Consider the following 25,643-nt stretch of genomic DNA (forward strand, 5'->3'; position numbering starts at 1 on the left):
TATCCCGCAGTCGTGAGGAGATTATTATCATCTACCGCAAATGAGGCAAAATTCTGATATTTTCCCGCGGTCGTGAGGACATTATCATCGTCTTCCGTGATCGCGGCAATATTCTGATCTGATCATCCCTCGTGGCCGTGTAGGAATAGTTATTATATCTCCCACGGTCCTGTAGATATCGTACGTATCCCGCAGTCATGAATCCATGGTAATCGTCTCCAGCGATTGCGGCAAAATTTTAATCATGTCCTGCAGTTTTGTGGAGATCATCATCGTCTTCCACGATCGCGGCAAAGTTCTTGAGGTTTCCCGCGGTCGTGTGGACATCAATCGTCTTCTGTGATTGTGGTAATATTCTGATCATCCGTTGCGGCTCATCTGTAGATAGTAGATACCATCATCGTCTTCTGCGATCGCGGAAAATTCTGATCATCCCTCGCGGCCGTGTGTAGACATTTATTATTGTCTCCCGCGGTCACGGAAACGTCACTGTTGTCATGCGCGATCACGGAAACGTCACTGTTGTCATGAGCGATCACGGTAAATTGAAAACTCCAGGTAGGAATACAAAATTCACGGTTCAAAGATCTCCCGCATGATTCCCGGATTTCCCGGTCGATATACACCCTGTTATATACAGGGTGGCTGAAAAGTAACTTGCACCCCCACTTAACTTTTCAACCATTTGAGATATTTGAAATCGGTTTGCGGCAACCTTCTTAGATATGACGGGCTACAATAATTATGGTCAATTTTGAAAATTTTGCCCTTAGGGGTAGCGGGGGTAGGGGATAGCTAAAAATTTTCAAATAGCAAGTATAGTCGAGTTTGGTATCATTTTGTAGGTCTTGATGAAACATAACAATTAACATGAAGAAAATAGAAATCGGACCATTAATAACAAAATGGCAGCTAAAAATGATTGAGACAATGGTTATTCAAAGTAATTTTGCGCTGCCATTTTGTTATTAATGGTCCGATTTCTATTTTCTTAATGTTAATTGTTATATTTCATCAAGACCTACAAAATGATACCAAACTCGACTATACTTGCTATTTGAAAATTTTGAGCTACTCCCTACCCCCGCTACCCCTAAGGGCAAAATTTTCAAAACTTACCGTGATTATTGTAGCCCTTCATTTCCAAACAAGTTGCCGCAAACCGATTTCAAATATCTCAAATAGTTAAAAAGTTAGGGAGGGTGCAAGTTAATTTGTTTGCCACCCTCATGGTTATTTGGATTTGAAACGTTTTAGGGCGCCATTTTGTTATTAGTGAGCCGATTTTGGTTTTCTTTATGTTGATGTTCATGTTTCGTCAAGACCTGTAAAATGATACCAAACTTGACTATACTTGTCATTTGAAAATTTGGAGCTGCCTCTTACCCCCGCTACCCCTAAGGGCAAAATTTTCAAAATTGACCATAATTATTGTAGCCCCTCATATCTAAGAAAGTTGCCGCAAACCGATTTCAAATATCTCAAATGGTTGAAAAGTTAAGTGGGGGTGCAAGTTACTTTTCAGCCACCCTGTATATATTGCAAAGGGGCGCTACTATTAGACGTGCCTAGGGCGCTGACAGGGTCAAAAACGGGCCTGAGTCTCGGTTGTTAGGCCTATGTACTGGGCTGGACAATGTGAACATTGAAGCTGGTAGATAAGGTTCTCTGAGCTGCAGGTATGATGGCCTTGGATTCTGTAATTTTGTAACTTGATCCTGTTGTTTTGTAACTACCATCTAGGCCTACTTCTGAAGAAGCCTCTGAAAGAGGCGAAATATTAAGTATATTATGTGTGTGATTTTATGTGTTCTTTGACTCGTCTGCAACCTTTCATCAGGTGAGTTAGCTGTGTCCTCTCCATCCTATATTTATTAGTTTAATCCAAGCTAAATGCTTTTTCCTAAAAACATATTTAAAGTTTTTGAAAGTCTGATTTGAGGTGTGACCAGGTTGTTTTTGTGCCTCGTGTTGTATGGATGAGAATAACTAGAAAATTTTAAGGGGTTGTTTTTTATATGAATTAAATTACAAAGAATGTACATAGATGGCAGTGTAAGCAAATTTAAATTGGGAAAGTGATCCCTACAGGATTCGTGATCTTGCAATCCTAGCATGGCTCTAAGAGCTTTCTTTTGCCAAACAAATGCTTTCTGAGCTAAGTGTGAACCACCCCAGAGACGCAAACCCTAAAGCAGCTGTGAGTGAAACAAACCGTAGTAAGTCATTTTTAGATGATTAAATCTAAGGCTTACCTTACGATCCAATTTTATTATAGTGGAGACCTAGGTTTCTACGTCGAAACGTTATCGTCAGTCCTTTGTCTCATAGGATTGCTAAACTTTTTGTTTGCCGTCTCTTACTTGAGACATTGTCGATATAGTATAATTTGTACAAACATTGAACACATATAAATATTTACAAAGACGTATATTAAAACAACGTAGATGCATGGCCATGATCTTTATCAAACATAACCTCCGAGGTTGGGATCATTTTTAGAGTGTTAAGGGTGTTTGGTCGCAAATTTTCATGTCTGATTTTTTGTTATTGTTTAATTGTACTAAAAATTAGAGATACAAATATATAAGAAAAAATGTTTTATTTTGAATATTAAGCGAGATATGGAGCTTGAAAGTAGTAAATTTTTAATCTTTGGTACCAGTTCACAGGGAGAATGGGTAATGCGATTCTCACCAAAATTTGCATTCAGGTGTGGAAAAATAAGATAATAATCACTAGCTATTTAAAATTAAAAAATTAAAAAAAAAATTATTTTTTATTTTTTATAAATTTTTTAAAAAATAAAAAAAAAATTTTAAAAAAATTTAAAAATAGCTCTTTGTTTTTGGGAAAAATGTATCTGTATGTTGGAATAAAAAAAAATTTGATATGTTAACTCGTTTGGGCTGTGAATTTGTACCTTTGATGCCTTGCGCTGTCGGAGCACTACTCGTTGAGAGTTTGTACACTAACACTGGGGCTTTAGAATACTTTAACATCACGTAATTATTAACATCCTTTAACATTGAAAGAATACGTTTATCGTTGTATTCTAAAGCCCCGGTGTTAGTGTACACACTCTCAACGAGTAGTGCTCCGACAGCGCAAGGCATCAAAGGTACGAATTCACAGCCCAAACGAGTTAACATATCACATTTTTTTTTATTCCAACATACAGATACATTTTTCCCAAAAACAAAGAGCTATTTTTAAATTTTTTTAAAAATTTTTTTTTATTTTTTAAAAAATTTATAAAAAATAAAAAATAAATTTTTTTTTAGTTTTTTAATTTTAAATAGCTAGTGATTATTATCTTATTTTTCCACACCTGAATGCAAATTTTGGTGAGAATCGCATTACCCATTCTCCCTGTGAACTGGTACCAAAGATTAAAAATTTACTACTTTCAAGCTCCATATCTCGCTTAATATTCAAAATAAATAATTTTTTCTTATATATTTGTATCTCTAATTTTTAGTACAATTGAACAATAACAAAAAATAAGACATCAAATTTTTGACCAAACACCCTTAAAACTCACACATGATCTAAGTTTTCTCAAGAGACAGGTTATTCTAGCCAATCTTTTACAAAGTTGTGTAATGTGGTTATCCCAGCTTAGTCTGTTGTCAAGATGGATGCCTAAGAGTTCATTGACTGTTTTATAAGCATCAGTGGGTTGATCTTTTTTTAGTGAAAAGTAGATGTATTCTGTTTTTCCTCATTGATAGCGAAATTATTGATTTTATACCAGAATTTAGCACAGTTTAGGGCATGATTAAGATCGTACTCAACTGTTAAAACATTATCATCTTTACAGAACAGGGTAGTATCATCAGCATACAGTATTTGAGTAGGGATATTAAAACTAAAGTCGTTAATAAAAATCAAAAACAGGAAAGGTCCTAAAATGGACCCCTGCGGAACACCAGCATTCAATTCAAAAATATCAGAATAATCATCTCCTATCACGACCTGCTGTTTACGGTTTTCCAGGTAGGATTGAATGATGCAGCAAGGGAAGTCACTTCTTTTGTCTCTTTCTATGCACATAAGAATCTAACTTGACTCCTCGGAGCTCTCGCCCCTACAAATTTCTACCACAGTTTTGAAAGATTGGGCAAATGGGTTGGCATTGTGACAATATTCCCCACATATTTTTGCATTGCATTTTTTGTTTGAATTGTTTTACATGCGCTGTTGGGTTCCAGTGCCAAGGTCGTAGGTACTTATAGATCTGTGCGTATTCAGAATCATGACCTTCTTGAGGAATTAGATTACCTACTCGGTGGTAAAACTTTTCATGGATCTTGAAATTGTAGACCCCCTGTGTTTGACCATGGCAAAGGCGGAATTGAATTGACGAATGATCCAAGCCTCACAGCCCTGTTTTCAGATTGGGAGTTTCCAATAAGTTCCTGAAAGAATGGTGAATTCCACAAATGAGGTAAACGAAACTTTCATTTATGAAAGTGAGTAAAAATTGAACTGTCTCGGCCAGTCTTTTCTTGCTTAAAATGTAAGCCACCACAATGTACAAATTTAAAGTTCATTTGTCCGAGATTGGATGTATCACCACGGCGGTACTGCCACTCTATCCGTCAAATTAGGAGGTTGATGCAAGCGGTCACGTTTGCGTTCTCTCCAGCCACTCAAAGTTCGTCTTACTGGTGGCATTTAATTTTAAATTTAGATAAAATATGAAAGATAACCAATCAACAGGAAACACTACAAATGAATTTTGATACACACTGTAAATTACATGATAATATGGTAATGTAACGGGTAACTTTACTGTGAATAATCACTTTCAAACATTCACTTAATTACACCAAACTGTAACCCAAATTACATGATAATTCAGTAAAATACGATATAATGTAATAAATTTAACTATTACAAACAATTTGTAGTCAGGTCTTGCTAGGAAACTCTTTATTTTATGAACCAGACTTAGTTAACAGATGTTTAAATAAAAATATAAAATTCCGGATTTGCTCTGGAAGTAATAAGTCCTGCAGTCTGTGGTTAAACTTAAAAACTATTTCAAACTACGTCCATATGTTTTGTTGTAAACAAAGGGAATTGAGTTTGATGGTTTGATCTAATGTCAACAGATAGCGCCACCGTTCCCAAACTTTAGCGCTTAACTGTACTTAAGTGTTGCCCTTTCTTAATATTCCGAGACGTATTTGCACATCTACGTGAAAATACCTTTTATTTGACACCTCAAACGTTAAAATCTGTCAAGCCGTTTTCAAGTTATGACTGTGAAAAGAAAACTGCTTGCATATTAATATACAGGGTGGTAAAAAAGTCCCTGGACAGTTAAATATTTTGAAAAATAATGCAGATAGAGCTACAATACTTGGTACAAAGTTACAGGGCATAAAACTCTATTTTAACACATATTCAGTGATACAATAACTCTTCAGGGGGACGGCCCACAAGGAGTCGGAAGAAAATCTTAAATGGAAGCATAGGTCAATATGCACATCAAATTAAAGGTCTTTTTTAGTAGAATACAATGCCGCAAACCGCACTTCAAAAAGTTGATCCTGCGCAAAATGGCAGATGTTCAAAGATTTCTTGAATCCGCCATTTTGAATCTTTGAACGACTGCCATTTTTTACTCAGGCATTCTTTTGAGCTTGAATTTACAGCATCGTAATCTACTAGTGAAGACCTTTAATTTGATGTGCATATCGACCTATGCTTACGTTAACAATTTTCCTCCGATTCTTAGGGCTGTGCCCCCTGAGGAGTAAGCGTATAATAGCAATGTACTGTAAATTAAATGAATCTTTGAACAGCTGTCATTTTGCGCAGGATCAACCTTTTGAAGTGCGGTTTTCGGCATTGTATTCTACTAAAAAAGACCTTTAATTTGATGTGCATATTAAACTATGCTTCCATTTAAGATTTTCTTCCGACTCCTTGTGGGCCGTCCCCCTGAAGAGTTATTGTATCACTGAATATGTGTTAAAATAGAGTTTTATGCCCTGTAACTTTGTACCAAGTATTGTAGCTCTATCTGCATTATTTTTCAAAATATTTAACTGTCCAGGGACTTTTTTACCACCCTGTATAGATACAGTAATCCGGAGGCTAAACAACTATTTTAAAATGAAGTTTCCTTTGCATTATTTAGTAATACTGGAACTGCAATGGGAACGGGTTGTGGCGTCATTTTGACGTGCAAATCGTCACTTTGTAAGTTTAATCTATTTATCCCTGTGGTAGGCCTAGCTAGGGTCAACAGGTTCAACACTTCAGTAATGGTAGCCTATTATTAATCCCATTACATAAAATTATGCCAACCATAACTAATTACTATGCTATTGCTGTGTAAAGGTATTGCCAATCTCTGTTATTCCTTAATTGCTAGTATAAGTTGGTAATATCTTTCACCTAACTTATGCCTAAGTGGGTGACCTATCACAGGCCGGGCAAGGTCATAATTAATTATGAAATATATTAAATGGCTGCTTAGTAAGGCATATTATGTTATAGAAACACGATAAGGCTACTTACAACATATCGAGGACCTACTGCCTACCATTTAGGCTACAAAAACAAAATATAGGCCTACTCTAATTGTTAAATGTTTTCGTGTGTAATCTGTGTGTATTTATTTAAATGTTTCTTGACGACCCCATCATGGATAAAGACAAAGTATTCTTGTTAGGATATCACCTGACGATGCCTGAATAGGGGAAACATGTTGTGAGTTCTACTTACTACGTTTGATCTGTTGACGTAAAGGTATGTACCTCATATTAGTCTAATTAAACAGTTCAGGGGCTACATCATGAATTTTAATTCTACTGTCAGTCAGGTGCTGTTAGCCATCCAATACAAGAATGTCAAGATGAAAATTTCAAATACAATACACAATATAAAGTTCAATAAAGATTGTCTACGCTTTAATGTTAAACCAAACTACATTCAAGTAAAAAGATAAAAAACAAATCCTTTGCAGCACAGAAAACTAAAGAGGACGCAGAAAGATTGTGGATCAAAAACAAAATTAAATTTCTGTACTACAAAAAACATAATCAATAAAAATAAAAAATACACTCAAGAAAAAAAACTCACACGTCTAATAAATAGTCATCACTCAAGAAACTGCACTTTTATTCGATTTTGAATTCTTCCCAAGAGTTGTTAATAACTCAGATATAGTTTTCAATGACAAAGAAATCCAATTATTATAAAAAAAAGTTTAAACTACAACCTCCCAAGAAAGGGTAAGAATGCACTTTTCAATGAGTTAATTCATTCTGAGTGCGCCATTAAATCTATACCTGACGAAGATGATAACGTCTCACCATGTCTAAAAAGCTTAAGAGAGCCTTTAATAATGAACTATCTAATAACGGCAATAACCAATCGCATATACATAAAGAGGAACTTATAGTTTTAAAGAACATTAAACAAAAACTGGTAACTAATGAGGCTATCCTATGTAAAGCCGACAAAGGTAACACCACCGTCCACCGTGATACTACGGAAAAATGATTATAATGATAAAGTCAATGAGTTTTTCAATAAAAATAATATTGTACATATAAATAAAGATCCTACTAAAACCTACCAGAGGAGGAAAAAGAAATTAATAAACGACTCCAAAACTATCTTTTCTCAGGATGAAACAAAATATTTAAAGATAATGAACCCATCAGCTCCAGTTTTTAGGGGCCTTCCCAAAGTACATAAAGAAGACATTCCTATCAGACCCTTAGTAGATTTTACTCCAGCACCTACCTATAAAGTAGCAAAAAAACTAGAGAAGCTATTACAAGAAAACATAACTCTAACCTACAACTACAGCCTGAAGAATTCCTATGAGTTTATTAATAAAACCAAAGATTTAAATATTCAAATGCATCATACGCTCGCATCTTTCTATGTAGTTAACCTATACACAAATGTCCCTATTGATTAAGTACTGGAAATAGTTAAACAACATCTAACCAATAGCCAAACAATGTTATCTGAATCTGCTGACGAAATTATGGCACTTCTAACTGAGGTTTTAAAACAAAACTATTTTACTTTTAATGGAGAGTTCTACTCTCAACCGGATCTGGAATACTTTCTGATATTTATCTGAACCACATAGAAAACAATTTCATTTTCTCCGATTCCAATAAATACAGAAACAGGATCAATCTTTACAATCGTTATGTTGACAACACCATTATGTTATTTAATGGCAACAATCGACAACTGAACCTGTTACTAAACTATTTAAACAACATTGCACCCAAGTTACAGTTCACAATAGAAACGGAAACCAACAATAAAATCAATTTTCTAGACATGACCATTAAAAAGAGCGATAGTAAACTTAGCTTTACAGAAAACCTACAACGCCAAGCCAAACAATACATGCCACGTCATACCATCCTATATCACATAAACTCGCCGCTTACAATAGCCTAGTATACAGATTACTTCAATTCCCGCTCTCAGCCAAAGACTACCAGAAAGAATTAAATATAATTAAGCACATAGCTATTTCCAATGGTTACAAACAGAGCATAATAAATAAATTGGCAACAAAATTGAAAACAATGAAAACCAAACCAAAAGCTCCTGTACTAGGGCTAAATGAATCTGAGATGAAATACATCTGCATAGAATACTCACTTAGCTCAGAATGGACTCAACAAAGTTTTAAGGATACACGGGCTTCAATTAACATTTAGAACTACCAATAAAACCAAACAAGCTTCAACACAAAAAAATATTATTGAAAACAAGTTAGACAAGTCTGGAGTTTATAAATTGAAGTGTATGGATTGTCAGGCTTTTTATATTGGACAAACAGGCAGATCCTTTTTCAACGACTCAAGGAACATCACCCCGACCCCAGAGCAGACAAACAAAAATCCACTTTCGCCCAGCATTTATTAGATAAAAATCACACCATAGATACAATTGACAATAGCCTGGAAATTCTCCATGTTTGTAACAAAGGTAATAAATTGGATTCGCTAGAACAGTTTGAAATTTACAAAAGCTTCCGAGACAGCCACAATAAAAACAATATTTTAAATGACCAGTTAAATTTCAAATCACACTCTATCTTCAATGCCATAATAGCCATCAACAATAGACAAGAACAGTTTGACCTTTGTAGTACAACTACTGATAACGGAGGAGGGGTCGGTGTTACATAATTCCAGCAAGTTCAGTCTGCCTCCGTACCGCGACCGTTAATAGTAGGCCTACTCTAATTGTTAAATGTTTTTGTGCGTAATGTATGTGTATTTATTTCAATGTTTCTTGACGACCCCATCATGGATGAAGACAAAGCATTCTTGCAAGGATATCACCTGACGATGCCTGAACAGGCGAAACATGTGAGTTCTACTAACTACGTTTGAACTGTTGACGTAAAGGTATGTACCTCATATTAGGCCAAAACAAAATAGCCTACACCTATGAAAGTTACGTTACACAATTGGCTATTAACAGATATTTCTTTTGCTAAAATTCATCCAGGCAAAGGTACATAATTTATCCAAAGCAAACACTTATTAAAAATTAACACTTGGCAATGCATTAGAATTGCTTATTTAGACAAACCCAAGCAAAAAAAAAAACCCCCAACAAGAATAATTAGCAACGACTCATTTTCTCTTTTCGGTTTGTGTCATCCATCAGTATAGTATAATTATATCAGGATCAAGATTAATATAAAACATGTAGGCTATGTAGAATCACTAATAGCATCACAATAGTATCACTAAGGAAATAAAATTTTAATATTTTAGCACAACTTTAAGTACGCCAAAACACAAAATTATTGAAGTCATGCGTCGAGAGGACTATCATTGTTTTGAACAGAATATACTTTTGACCTAGCGGTACTGTTGACTTATTGCAACGAAATAGATCGTTTGTTGAAATATTTGTTCTCGTAGGAACTGTTCACTAGGTCAAAATCCCATTAGATCAAACTCATATACACAGCGTATGTTTTTAGTACTGACTTAACTTGTTGACTCAATGGTACTTACTCAATGGTACCATTGCTTCAATTCTGTACCTAACGCTACAGCAAAATATATTGTTTTTGATCTAACGGTACAAGAATAAATTATTTGACCTTTAGTCACAGTTGACTTTCTGTAACACATCCCTTTTTAACAGAACAAAGAAAACTTTTTCCATCACGTGCAAAGGATTTCACAAAAATTGGATTAAATAAAAAAGGTTTACCTAAGCAAGTATATTTTACTATCTAAACTTAAAAAATTGCCATAATAATAGGATCTTAAAGAACAAAACCTTTAAATAACTTAAAGGCTGGACGGACTAACAACTAATTGTCAAGCTTAAATCTAAAGTTTAACATAAACAAATTGTTTGCCTACCTGTTCATATTGAACTCTCTTTGCTTCAGCTAGACCATCTAAATAAGTTTTGATTTCTATCTGGTGTTCAATGAAACAAGCCTGAAAAAAAACTTTGTCAATATTGCATTAAAATATTGACAGAATAAATAATCTATAAATAATCTTAATAAATAAATAAATAAATATAATAAATAATCAGAATGAATAATCTTTTGTAATCAAGATACGAGTGTACCTCGTCATAGCATTTCGCGGCGAGGTAGCCAATGTAAGCACTTCCGGAATGTAAGCACTTTTCATCAGAAAACTGTGCACGTTGGAAATTCTATTGTTGTGACGTTGGTGTGACCACGTTTAATGCCTTATAATATATTTTTTATTTTAGGAGAACTAACATCAATATTGAAGAACTATTGAGAACTAACAAGGAACTTAATATATATATATATATGTTTCATTATAATGTTTTATTATTGTTATTCATTTCATTATTTATTATTGTTACTCGTTTCATTTATATTACTGTTATTCTTTTCATTGTTTATTATTGTTAATGCCTAGCACAAAACATAAACATTCACTGTTGTAGCTGTCAAACATTATCTTTGTAAATTGGTGTATTGTCATTGGTAAAAAAAATTCGCCCGCCGCAGCCAACCTGCAGACTAAGCGAATTTCAACTTGTCTGATTACATTTTTACTAAAATCTTACTAATATTATAAATGTGAAAGTTTGTGTGTTTGTTTGTGTGTTTGAAGGTCAATCACGCATAAACCACTGAATGGATTGGGCTGAAATTTGGCATGATGATAGCTCACATTGTTAAATAATTTTCTTCTGTTGTAATAAACATGTTTTTCATAAAATTTTGTTTGGTAGAAAGTAGAAGAAAATGTTTGTAATTTTCTCAAATCATAATTCTTCTCACATAATTTATCATTTTTCAAGAATTTCTCAAAATTGTTCTTTAAAAATAGTAATGTTTCATAAATATAAATTGAGTAAAAGGTCATAAATTGGTAATTGTTAAATATTTTTTTACAGTATTGGCGTGGTTTTAATTTGAAAATAATTCTTAATGCAGACTTTTGCAATTTAAATATTTGTTTAGTTTTTGATGAAGTTGAGCCCCATATCAAGTTAGGTATTGCATATCTAATATTGGAAATAATTAGCGAATGATATACAGTGAGTAATGCGTCTTCACTACAGAACATAGACAATTTTCTTAGTATAAAAATAATTTGAGAAAGTTTTTTACATAAGTGTTCAATATGCGAGTTGAAATTTAAATTTTGGTCTATAATTAGTCCTAGGAATTTGAATGTTTTTATTTCTTCTATATGTTGTTCATCAATTAAAATATTTAAGTTGAAATCTTTTTTTATTTTATCTCTGATTGAAAATTCCATAAATTTTGTTTTATTTACATTGATTTCTAAATGGTTTTCCATGAAGCATTGTGCTAGTTCATTTGCTTCTTCATAAAATTTAATTTCTAATTCTTCTCTAATATTGGCTGGATGTCAATAAAGTTGTGTCATCAGCAAATAATATTACTTCAGATAATTTCCTTGAATATGCCACATCATTTATGTATATTATGAATAAAATTGGACCTAGTATAGAACCTTGTGGGACACCTGATTTTGTTTCAAGTTTTTCTGAACTATAATATTTTACATTATTGTTATTATCAATAAATATAATTTGGACTGACTGTTGCCTGTTACTAAGGTAAGATTCAAACCATTGTAGTGCAATTCCTAATTTTGCTAAAAGTTTTTTATGACATACCATATCGAAGGCTTTTTTTAAATCCAGAAATAGTGCCATCACATTATTATTTCCATCAAGATGAAAAGTAATATATTTAATTACTTCAAATATAGCGTTTGTGGTTGTTATTTTCTTTTGAAATCCAAATTTATTTTTTGATAATATTTTATTTATTTTAAGAAATGATAAAAGTCTATTCAGAATTATTTTTTCAAATATTTTACTGAATGGAGAAAGAATAGATATTGGTCTGTAATTGCTGGTATTTTGAGAATCACCAGCTTTAAAAATTGGTATAACTTTGGCAATTTTTAATAAGTGTGGAAACTTACCACTAGTTATGGACTGATTTATTAAATACGTCACAGGAGTAGTTCAGAAGAGCAAAATTTTAAAATTTTGGAAGAGATGCCATCAAAGCCATAAGAGGTAGAGGATTTAATATCGTTAATAGTTTTTATAACCTCTTCTTCATTTGTATTGCGTAAAAATATAGAATTATAATTGTATAAAGTTTCAAGAGATGATTTGCATGACATTGTTTACTTGTCCAATATTTATGAAAAATTTATTGAATTCTTCAGCAATCAAATCTGGATCAGTAAGCTTGTTTCCATTTGAATTCCTGATTTCATAATTGGTTTGTAATTTTGATTTGGTCTTTTTTATATTTTCGTTAACAGATTTCCATAATTCTCTCATGGGGTTCTTGGGATTAACTACTTTGTTCTTGATGTCTGCCGATTTAATTTCTCTAATGGAATTTCTGTATTCTTTCTTTTTTTCGGTATGTTCTTCTCAAGGCATGGGTGGAATCTAAATTTTTTGTCATTGAATATAGTTTTGTAACATAATTTCTAAGTTCTTTTGTCTCAGGATTTAATTTTATCCATTGAACTACATAGATTGATTTTCTTTAGAGGAAATGATTTTGTAAAATGATTTGATAAAATTGAGTTGAATTATTCATATTTTTCTTCCAAATGTATTTCCAAATGTAAAGACTGGCAACCAATTTTCATTTTTTAATTTGCTTTTAAATTGTAAATTGTAGAATTTGTCTGTACAACTTGGTTTTTAATGCTGATATTTGTTAAACTATGTGTCTTTTGTTTTGATATTTCTCTAAAAAATTATTTTTTTCGGTTATTTTAACAGGAATTTGTTTGATAACTGATTCAAATTTATAGTTATAGATATAACTAGCTGTGTACCCGTTCTACGCACGGGGATCTTATAATATTCAGTTGAAACCTTCTTATATAACGAACAGCAGTTGGTTTGCATATTTTAAGATATGCTGGCCAAACTATTATACATAGCTTCATTTTATGTTGTTTTTTGTTGTTCCGGATCGGTATGACAATCAATAAAAGGTTAAATTACCTCTGTGTCTGCCGGTCGATCCTATAACGGTAGGCTTACTTTTATTTTTACTATCTGATCTCGTTTGCATGGCTCAATCACGTCCTGGTTGAAGTTCGTTCGCTACGCTCACTCACCTGTATGTTGGAGCTCGTTCGCTGCGCTCACTTTCCTTCAGGTTAGCTCGTTCGCTACGCTCACTTGCCTTCAGGTTAGCTCGTTCGCTACGCTCACTCGCCTCCAGGTTGCAAATTAGCTGTTGTCATAAATGTAAAAGAAATAATAGTGCTAGTGCTGCACCCTGTTGGTAATCCTTGTAACTTTAATGCTATTGAACATCACAGAACAGAACCAACTTGTTTAATTGAAACAGCTGTTAAGATTCAATAATTTCATTTCTCATAAGGTTAACATGGGCTTCCAGAAATTCCACGTCAAAAATCGACAAAAACTTGATTTTCAAGGGTTTACTGTTAAATATCTAACTGTCTCATATTCGATGAAATACGTCTAAAACCATCTCATATATGTATAGTATTTGGAAAATAAGTTTCAGGCGGGACAGTGCTATAGTTATTGAGGAGTAGTTGTAATAAAGTGCGTATTTTAGCGTTACCAAGAGAATGACAGATAGACAGACAGACAGACAGACAGACAGACAGACAGAAATTGAGATAAGGTTTGATTCGGTTTCTCTGACCTATGAAATGTAAAAATAACCAAAAAGTTCATTATTCTAAGCAATGTACAGACAAAACTCTAATTTTATTTATATAGATTGGTTATTAATTTGGTAAGCTCTAATTTACCCTTTTTTATTGAAGTGGAGTCTGTGGTTTGTGTAAAAGGAGCGTGAGATATGTGAACAACTTATGAAATTTGTATGTTAATTTAAAATAGTCGATTCATATAGCTTTTCATTTATTGTTGATATTTTTTTATTCAGCATTGGTGAATCGTATCTCCAAGGTAGGCCAATAATACAAACATTTGTGTAAGATAATCTTCTTATTCTTTCTTAAATCTTTTTGAAAAATTTATCAACATTTAATTCTAAGCAAATGTCATTTGTTTCACACATCTTACTAATATCTTACTAATATTATAAATGTGAAAGTTTGTGTGTTTGTTTGTTTGTTTGTTTGAAGTTCAATCACGCATAAACCACTAGACGGATTGGGCTGAAATTTGGCATGATGATAGCTTACATTCCCGATTAACATAAAGGCATATTCTTATCTCAAAAATCCTTTCGGGCTCCGCCCCAGTGGCTCTGTAGTTCCCCATGTTAACCTTATGAGTATTCATATTTAAAGGGAATTAAAGAATTTAGTCAGCTGTTTCAACTAAAAAAGTTGGTTCTATGATATACAAAAGCATTAAAAAGTTAGAAGATTTACCAACAGGGTGCAGCACTATATTTTTTTTGTAGGTGAAGAGGTAGAACATTATGGCTGTAGTAGATGTGTAATACTATAGAATACTGTAAATTTAAAAAAGCAAATTTTATCAAACTGTGTCCTCCCTTATTGCAAACGCAAAGCTTGAGTATAACTGCAAAAAGCATTTTATACTTATATTCCAACCCCGTACGAAGGACGGGTACTCTGCTAGTAATTATTATAAAATCATTTTTATCCATACTTTTTTTATTATAGTAAAAACTATTTTCAGTACTTAAAATTTGGACCATTTTTCCATTTGGTGTTACAGAACTATAAACTTAAAATGATTCGTCATGTTTAATATTTTTGTTTAGCAAGTTTCTTATGCTTTTTCCATGACTGTCTGATAAAATTCTTATTTTATATTTTATTAATGAGGTCGAATTCAATTTCGTTTTCTCTTTGAGAGTATTGTCATTTTCTATGTTTTCAATCTTTTTGTTTTTTAACAAACTAGTAGAAGAGTTCAGTACATCAACATAATTTTCCGCTTCGTCTTCATTGTGGTTTGGTACGTTATTCGCAATTTTAGCTTGACAATCTGGTAAGAATTTGGTTTTATCTTTTAATACTGCACTGAAATGTTTTCCTTTTTCGTATTTTTTATGTGATTCAGTTTCATTGGTTATAGGAGTTGAGTTTTTACTAAGATTATTTACATTATTTGTATTTTCATTAATATTTGTTATATTTGTGCTAGTAATTTCTACTTCATCTGATCCAAGTATTGAAAATCTGTTTTTGAATGAAGTTTGGTTTATCACTTTTGTAGATTTTGATCTAACTTTTATTATAGGTTTGTTAATCTTATGAAATTGATTAGTTTTTTTGAGGACTGGACTGGATGTACTTTCTTCTCCTGAGGATATTTTGCGTTTGTCAAGATTTTACAGTCTTTTACTTCTTTGATTTCAAAGTTGGTGTTATTTTTTGGGGATTGGGGTAGAGTTTTTTTTAACTTTCATATGAACATACTTATCGTTTACAATTTGATTTATTATTAGTTTCGCATTAACTATAACGTGTAAACCACATTCAAAGTTTTGTTTTTGTTGGGAAGTTTCAACTGATTTGAAGGAGCATCCATTTTCACATTTTTTGATAAAAGTTTAGCATATTTTTCATTTAAACCATATACACTGTCATAGTGACAAAAGGTATTATCAATTTTACTGTACACCAATAAACTCCAATGGCTTCCATTGTTATTTTGATTTTTTGGAGAATTGTTGATAGAAAAGAAAACATAATTAGCTTCATTGAAATGTAGAGATGTTAGTGTTATAATACAGTATTATCATATTCGGAACAGTACGGTACATGAATAATTGTGTAACTGTAGGTTCTACTAAAATTATGTCATTTCTAATGGCAGATATTTCATCTGAAATACATTGAGAGTAAGACTGTAACTGTATGTCACTTAAGTAATTATCTTCATCATTATTTTTATATATTGGTAAACATTTTTGGCTTCTTTCTTTAGAGGTTTTACTCATAAATCGTTCATTTTTCTCTTCCTGTAAAGTTTGTATTTCTTTGTTTAGAATTTTCTTTTCTATTCTAAGTTTTGTTAATTCTTCTTTTAATGTATTAATTTTATCAATGAGTTCATTCACAACATCTTGAGATGGAAATTTGTCTTTGGAAGGATTGTTAATTAGTGTTTTAGCGAATTTCCCATATAGGGAATAAGCTATTACCGTAGTACTCATGGTAAGACCTGGACACGGGACCGATTTTTTTTTTCGTTTCGAGGTCCCTAGAGACCAAAAACACCATCCGTTCAAATTCATATATATATATATATATATATTTATATATTTATATATTTATATATATATATATGTGTCCGTTAGCACTATAACTCGAGCAAAAATGATCCGATTTTGATGAAATTCGGTACAAACGTGTAAACCTACGTTTAATCGAACGAGTTCGCGATCCAGCATGATCGGACCATGGGAACGGGGGTTTACGGGGGGTTTTATGGGGTAAAAATAGGTTTTTCGCATTTTTGACCCAAAAAACATAAAATTTAGCAATTTCTTTCCAAACCATTTTGTAGAGCTTAAAAAAACAAATAATTTAGTATATTGAAGCGTTATTATGCGCCTAATGGTTACGGAGAAAATTCCAAAAAATTGTAAATTTAAAATTCCCATGTTATTCTTATGGAGAATAAGTAAACTGTTGTAGTTTGCTTGTTTATGAACATATTTTGATCAAATTTGAAAAATGTTTTTATTTCTTACTAACTATTAACATAAAAAAAAACAGTTTTACCTCCCTGATGCAGCAAACCTAAGTACTTGTTAAACTATTTCTATTTAAATCAGGAATAAATGTTATATTTTTAAGTAGACATTTCAGTGTAAATCAAATGGAAATTCGCTTAGTCTGCAGGTTTGCTGCGGCGGGGGTATTTTGTTTTCTTGTCTGAATTATAGATTTCATATTTTGACACAAAATAGTATAGTAAACAAAAGAAATAATGCAGCTGACTATGAAATTTTTAGTTTAGGTTGTTTATAGGTTATGGATATTGTGGGTTGGTTTTTCACTGAATTATAATTATAAATGGATAGAATAATGGTTTGAAAGTAAATAATTTTGAAATATAATCCTATTAAAAACAAGTTATAATATAATACTCACTAGATATAATAAATTATTTTCAGAATGATGAATTTCTTGGAGAGCAAAATTGAATCAACCAAACACAAAAATGATCAGCTGTAAACCGTGTGTGCTTATACCGTCAATTTAAAGAAGCAAATTTTATCAAACTTTGTCCTCCCCCATTGCAAACGAAAAGCTTGAGTATAACTGCAATAAGCAATTTAAACTTATATGCCAAACCCCGTACGAAGGACGGGTACTCTGCTAGTATTTACATAAATAAGACATATTTAATCCCTATTTAAATAACAAGTATTTCCATAAATAAGACATATTTATTCCCTATTTAAATAACAGTACCTGGGGACCGAGCTTTGCTCGGAGAAAATCATTAATTCACTCTGAAAGCAGTCTTAGTATCGGATATACATTACATAAATCTGTTCCCAAACTCCACACGGCTCGCCTTTACTACGTCCTACACCATTTCCTACGTCATGGACCTATTTCCCTCCATTCCCATAGCACTTTAGGATTGTAGATACCTTAATCTAATCGTCATAAACAGTTCCCACACTCCGGACAGCTCGCCTTGACTACTTCCTTCACCACTTCCTACGTCGCGGACCTGTTTCCCTCCCTTTTAATAGCATTTTAGGATAGCCCATACCCTTATCTAATCGTCATGTAAACAGTTCCCACACTCCGGACAGCTCGCCTTGACTACTTCCTTCACCACTTCCTACGTCACGGACCTGTTTCCCTCCCTTCCCATAGCATTTTAGGATTGCCCATACCCTTATCTAATCGTCATAAACAGTTCCCAAGCTCCAGACAGCTTGCCTTGACTACTTCCTTCACCACTTCCTACGTCGCGGACCTGTTTCCCTCCCTTCCCATAGCATTTTAGGATTGCAGATACCTTAATCTAATCATTATAAACGGTTCCCACACTCCGGACTACTGTTACTCGCATTGACTACTTCCTTCACCCCTTCCTAGTCGCGAACCTGTTTCCCTCCCTTCCCATTGCATTTAAAGATTGCCCATACCCTTATCTTATCGTCATGAACAGTTCCCACGCTCCAGACAGCTCGCCTTTACTACTTCCTTCACCACTTCCTACGTCACGGACATGTTTCCCTCCCTTCCCATAGCATTTTAGGATTGCCCATACCCTTATCTAATCGTCATAAACAGTTCCCACACTCCGGACTACTCGCCTTGACTACTTCCTTCACCACTTCCTACGTCGCGGACCTGTTTCCCTCCCTTCCCATAGCATTTTAGGATTGCAGATACCCTAATCTTATCGTCATAAATAGTCCCCACACTCCGGACTGCTCGCCTTTACTACTTCCTTCATCACTTCCTACGTCACGGACCTGTTTCCCTCTATTCCCATAGCATTTTATGATTGCCTTTACTACTACCTTCACCACTTCCTACATCACGGACCTGTTTCCTTCCCTTCCCATAGCATTTTAGGATTGCAGATACCTTAATCTAATCGTCATATACAGATCCTAGACTTCGCACTGCTACCCTTGACTACAATGTATCGAGTAATCTTAAGTATAATCTTTGCTCAATATTAACAAGTGATGTTTTAGCGAATTTCCCATATAGGGAATAAGCTAATACCGTAGTACTCATGGTAAGACCTGGACGCGGGACCGATTTTTTTTTTCGTTTTGAGGTCCCTAGAGGCCAAAAACACCATCCGTTCAAATTCATATCTATATATATATATATATATATATATTTATATCCTACTATCCTACTTCCTACTAATATTATAAATGAGAAAGTTTGGATGTATGGATGTATGGATGGATGTATGGGTGTATGGATGTATGTTTGTGACAAGTGAACGCGAAAAATACTGGTCGGATTGGGCTGAAATTTGGCATGATGATAGCTCACATTCCCGATTAACATATAGGCATATTCTTATTTCAAAAATCCTTTCGGGCTCCGCCCCAGTGGCTCTGGAGTTTCCCATGTTAACCTTATGAGAAATGGAATTATTGAATCTTAACAGCTGTTTCAATTAAACAAGTTGGTTCTGTTCTATGATGTTCAATAGCATTAAAGTTACAAGGATTACCAACAGGGTGCAGCACTATTATTTTTTTCTTAATTTATGACAACAGCTAATTTCCAACCAAAAGGTGAGTGAGCGTAGCGAACGAACTTCAACCTGGAGGCGAGTTAGCGTAGCGAACGAGCTAACCTGAAGGCAAGTGAGCGCAGCGAACGAGATCCAACCTAAAGGTGAGTGAGCGTAGCTAACGAGCTTCAACCTAAAGGTGAGTGAGCGTAGCGAACAAACTTCAACCAGGACGTGATTGAGCCATGCGAACGAGATAATCTTGAAAATTAAGAAGTTAAACGGGGCAAAGCCCGCGGGTTACAGCTAGTATTTATATATTTATATATATATATGTGTCCGTCAGCACGATAACTCGAGCAAAAATGATCCGATTTTGATGAAATTTGGTACAAACGTGTAAACGTACGTTTATTCGAACGAGTTCGCGATCCAGCATGATCGGACCATGGGAACGGGGGTTTACGGGGGGTTTTATGGGGTAAAAATAGGTTTTTCCCATTTTTGACCCAAAAACATAAAATTTAGCAATTTCTTTCCAAACCATTTTGTAGAGCTTAAAAAAACAAATAATTTAGTATATTGAAGCGTTATTATGCGCCTAATGGTTACGGAGAAAATTCCAAAAAATTTTAAATTTAAAATTCCCATGTTATTCTTATGGAGAATAAGTAAACTGTTGTAGTTTGCTTGTTTGTGAACATATTTTGATCAAATTTGGAAAATGTTTTTATTTTTTACTAACTATTCACATTTTACAAAAAAAAAAAAAAAAAAACAGTTTTACGCTCCCTGATGCAGCAAACCTAAGTACTTGTAAAAACTAATTCTTTTTAAATCAAGAATAAATGTTGTATTTTTAAGTAGACATTTCAGTGTAGATCCAATCAGTCAAATGGAAATTCGCTTAGTCTGCAGGTTTGCTGCGGCGGGGGTATTTCCTTTTGTACTGTATTTGTAATTTGCTAGTATACTGTGGGTAGTTGGCTCATTATGAACACATGCTACAACTTCAAGTCTTTTGTTTACTTTTTCCTTGTTATTTAATTCAGCCAACATGGTTACCTAACAACCCAAAAGACTAATGTTTAAAAAAATGTGATTTTCAGTTTCATTTTTCTACGTAATTAGATTTTTGTTGACAGTTCTAACTGCATGAAACTCGTTTTTAGGCCAGAAATGAACTATTTACAACATTTGAAGAAAATCGTCGGAGCCGTTTTCGAGATCTTTGTTCAAGCAAGCAAGCAAGCAAGCATACAAGCAAACATTGCTCGTATTAGAGTATAGGATTAGATTTAACCCTTAGAGTGCCAGGCGAGAAATAAAAGTAACGCTCAAAAAATGCCGATGATTTTTCCCGAAGGTCGCGCTAAAAATGCCGAGCGCGATCTGGCGATTTTTAGGTTAAAATTTCGTAAAAATCGAATTTTCGATATTTCGACCAACGAAAATCGATGTATCGCATCTAGTAACTTTTGACTCAATGTTAATATATGGGTTAAAAGAATCCGAGTATCCATTCGGTTGTTATGACAACTGTTCGATCATTACGAAACGTCCGGTCAGCCGGATGTTGGCACTTTTGGCTCTTTCTAAAAACGTCCGGTCGGCCGGACGTCGGCACTTTTGGCTCGTTTTAAAAACGTCCGGTTCCCCGGATGTTGGCACTCAAAGGGTTAACGAGTGCTTAGGTTTGCTGCTACGGGGAAGGTCAAAAGTGTTTTTTTGACCAAACGTCAATAGTATATGATGAAATAAATAAATTTGCCAAATTTTATCAATATATATCCATAAACAAGTAAACTACAACAATTTTTATTTTCTCCATAAGAATAACATGGGAATTTAAAATTACACTATTTTTGAATTTTCTCCGTGGCTGTTAGGCATACAAGAGTGCTTAAATATACTAAATTATCTTTCATTACAGAAGTCGCTTGATCTACAAATTAATTCAAATCTGCATTATCTACATAGGAACTTCTCGACAATTCCTCGGGCAAACAAGACTCTGTAAGAGGATATAACATAGTAGAACATTTGTCAGATGTCTACCTAATGTCTCCAATGCTCTTAGCTGGGTTTCCAGTTTATCATAAATACAAGAAACTTCTACCTTACTGTTTAAATTACTCAGCACTAACTTCAAAAGTTCTCTAATATACACTTCTATGAGAAAGTCATCTCTACCAAAACGATTTTTAAGACTTTGCAAAGCTTTTGAATAGTTCTCAGAGGTAGCAGGATAGCTTTCGACCACTGACGAGCTCTATTTCTTTATTTAAGCTCTACAAAAAACAATCATGGGGAAAACCCCATTTTCACTCCATAAAACCCCCCATAAACCCCCGTTCCCATGGTCCGATTATGCTGGATCGCGAACTCGTTCGAATAAACGGAGGTTTACACGTATGTGCCAAATTTCATCAAAATCGGATCATTTTTGCTCGAGTTATCGCGCTAACAAACACACATATATAAATACTAGCTGTACCCGCGGGCTTTGCCCCGTTTAACTTCATAAGTATTCGCATGGCTCATTCACGTCCTGGTTGAAGTTCGTTCGCTACGCTCACTCACCTTTAGGTTGGAGCTCGTTCGCTGCGCTCACTTGCCTTCAGGTTAGCTCGTTCGCTACGCTAACTCACCTCCAGGTTGAAGTTCGTTCGCTACGCTCACTCACCTTTTGGGTGGAAATTAGCTGTTGTCATAAATAAAAAAAAAAATAATAGTGCTGCACCCTGTTGGTAATCCTTGTAACTTTTATGCTATTGAACATCATAGAACAGAACCGACTTGTTTAATTGAAACAGCTGTTAAGATTAATTAATTCCTTTAAAATATGAAAAATCATAAGGTGAACATGGGGAACTACAGAGCCACTGGGGCGGAGCCCGAAAGGATTTTTGAGATAAGAATATGCTTTAATGTTAATCGGGAATGTGAGCTATCATCATGCCAAATTTCAGCCCAACCCGTCCAGTAGTTTATGCGTGATTGAGCAACACACACACACACAAACACACACACAAACTCACAAACTTTCAGATTTATAATATTAGTAAGATAAGATGAATTTGAACGGATGGTGTTTTTGGCCTCTAGGGACCTCAAAAAAAAAAAATTAAATCGGTCCCGGGTCCAGGTCTTACCATGAGTACTACGGTAATAGCTTATTCCCTAAATGGGAAATTCGCTAAAAATAAAAATAATAAATAAATATATATATCTGCATTTTTCACCAGAAAACGGTGCATGCTTGAAATTCTTTGTGAAATTGGCGTTACCACTTTTATGCCTCGACTTTTTTTATTTTTGGAGAACTAAAAACAATATAGGAGAGCTATTGAGAACTAACTAAGTACTAACAATTGATATATATTATAGATGTAAGCATTTTTTCACCAGAATACGGTGCCCACTAGAAACCGGAAGTGTGAAGTTCTAGAGTACCCAAACTTTCAGATTTATAATATTAGTAAGATGAATTTGAACGGATGGTGTTTTTGGCCTCTAGGGACCTCAAAAAAAAAAATTTAATCGGTCCCGGGTCCAGGTCTTACCATGAGTACTACGGTAATAGCTTATTCCCTAAATGGGAAATTCGCTAAAAATAAAAATAATAAATAAATATATATATCTGCATTTTTCACCAGAAAACGGTGCATGCTTGAAATTCTTTGTGAAATTGGCGTTACCACTTTTATGCCTCGACTTTTTTTTATTTTTGGAGAACTAAAAACAATATAGGAGAGCTATTGAGAACTAACTAAGTACTAACAATTGATATATATTATAGATGTAAGCATTTTTTCACCAGAATACGGTGCCCACTAGAAACCGGAAGTGTGAAGTTCTAGAGTATCCATTTCTTATAGGCTATAACTCTTTCATTTTTTTTAAGAACAACCAACAAAAAGATTGGGGAACTGTTGAGAACTAACGATTGGTAAGAATAAAAGTGGATACGCTAACTTCACGGATCTAATCATGTGATAATTTGTTCTTGTAAGTTAAAAGGAAATTTTAGACTATACCATTGTGTATACACGTATAAGAGTTGTCACATAATGCTATTAGCTGTTATCGATTTTGGCTATGTACGGTAGTTCGGGCCGCTGACGCTTGGGTCGCGGTAGTCTGTCGGTAGTTCAGTGTGCCTCTGAGGACCTTTTAACTATTTAGTATTAAAAATCCATTATAAAATGCGAGGTGGGATAGTTCGGGCCGCTGACGCTACTCTGGAACAGCGCTGTTCAGGTAACGATAACCTCCATTGAGTGGCTACTCTAGTACGTGTATACTCAATGAATATACTTAGGTTAAATTATCATCATACCATACCTCTTGCAAAAAAGGTAGATTAGTTTCCTCTGGCATTTTTATTTCTTGTAGAGTTCGTTTGGACACCCTAGTAGGCTTTGCTGCATCGAGGAACTCACACGTTCTAACTAAATTATATTCATACTCCTTGTATTTTAAAGAAATAGTCTTCAATGCGTGACATCTGTACCTAAAGGAAACAGGAAAAATATGTAGGCTATACATCTTCAACTATAGCCTATAATTTATCAGTTAGGTACCTACTAGATACAGAATGGATACAGTCTAACCTTGATATAACAAACCTCTATTTAACAAATTCCTTGATATAACAAATTTTTTTGAATCCCCTAGAACTCTCCATAAGACACAATGTATGTTTTACCTCTACATAACGAACAACCCATATCAACGACCTTGATTTAACAAATTTTTCATGATCCCGGCTAAAATAAGACACCTCAATATAGCGAATTTATCATTGTCAGAACCTCTACATAGCGAATTTAACCTCTACTTAACGAATTGTCTGCGCCTCTCCCTCGATACAACGAACCCCCCACCCCCAATTATTGTTTTTTAGAAATCAGTTTCTTCATTAAATGAAATGGAAAGGTGACGTCAACGCTTGCGCTAACATTCGTCTGCTCCGTTTACACATCCCCGTCTGCTGTCATCGCTGCATGCACGCTATGTTACAACTGAGAACTGATTTCATTCACTGAGGACTGAGACGACGTAATGTTTAGTAAAATGTGATTGGGTGATAAGTAACTATGGTGACTTGTAGAATTTTTGGATAAAGAGAAACGTTGAGAGAAACCTAAGAAAGAAAAAGAATAGAAGAACAAAGCAAAGATAAAGAATAGCAACATCGATATCTTAACATTCCTTTTACGGGTGTTTTTATTATCTTTAAGTTGGCTATGATTATACACTTTTATAACGACTTATCTAATATCTATTTATCTATATATTAATTTCGTAGGCCGATTCTTTGCGTCAAAATTGTGGGCGACTGGGAAGACGTAGAACGGCGGGAGAGGGCTCAAATTAAAGGTCTCGACCCCGTGACGGCGGAAAAAATAGTGATATCCCACAAATTTTAACACAAAATTAGGTATAAGGTAAAATGTTCTCCATAAGAATAGCATTAGAAGCCATTTTTATTTCAATACAGCTGATCGTGATTCATCACTAAGCAAATAAGCCTAATATTACATTTGGATTACTCATTTGCCAGTCAATTCTGCAATTTACTATATAAAATCAGGGATAACGTTTCCTGATTTGTGTATTTTTAAGTAAATTAGTTATGTGCATGATTACTATGCAGTAGAATCATAGGAGAAGGAATTGAGCTTATAATGGCTGTAAATAGTTATTTTCTTCTAATTTTAAGGTTATTGTTGTGTTGAAGGAATGTTTAACATGAAATAACAACATTGGCTAAATAATAAATGATTTAAGATTAAATGGAAAAATGTTGATTTGCTTTGATTTTAAAACGTATGTTAAAGACTTATTCTACACTTTTTTGTATATTTATACTAGCATTTTTAATTGGAGATTTATTGTTAATCAAAATGTTGTATGAAGTGGAATAACCTCAACGGCCA

General features: G+C 34.0%; 1 protein-coding gene across 1 annotated transcript in view; it reads right to left on the reverse strand.

Moving 5' to 3' along the window:
• LOC128985602 (uncharacterized) overlaps positions 1-25,643 on the reverse strand; it is a 109,856-nt gene that overhangs the window by 79,128 nt on the left and 5,085 nt on the right. Inside the window, exons 2-3 of the mRNA XM_054405235.1 lie at positions 24,046-24,214; positions 10,392-10,472 (exon numbers count right to left, since the gene is read on the reverse strand). Coding sequence (XP_054261210.1) covers positions 10,392-10,472; positions 24,046-24,214 — 250 coding nt within the window. The remainder of the gene's footprint in view (positions 1-10,391; positions 10,473-24,045; positions 24,215-25,643) is intronic.

This window comes from Macrosteles quadrilineatus, unplaced genomic scaffold (assembly GCF_028750875.1).
Source record: "Macrosteles quadrilineatus isolate MER2022 unplaced genomic scaffold, UCM_ALF_1.0 Scaffold_2__2_contigs__length_208266976, whole genome shotgun sequence".
NCBI classification, from domain to species: Eukaryota; Metazoa; Arthropoda; class Insecta; order Hemiptera; family Cicadellidae; genus Macrosteles; species Macrosteles quadrilineatus.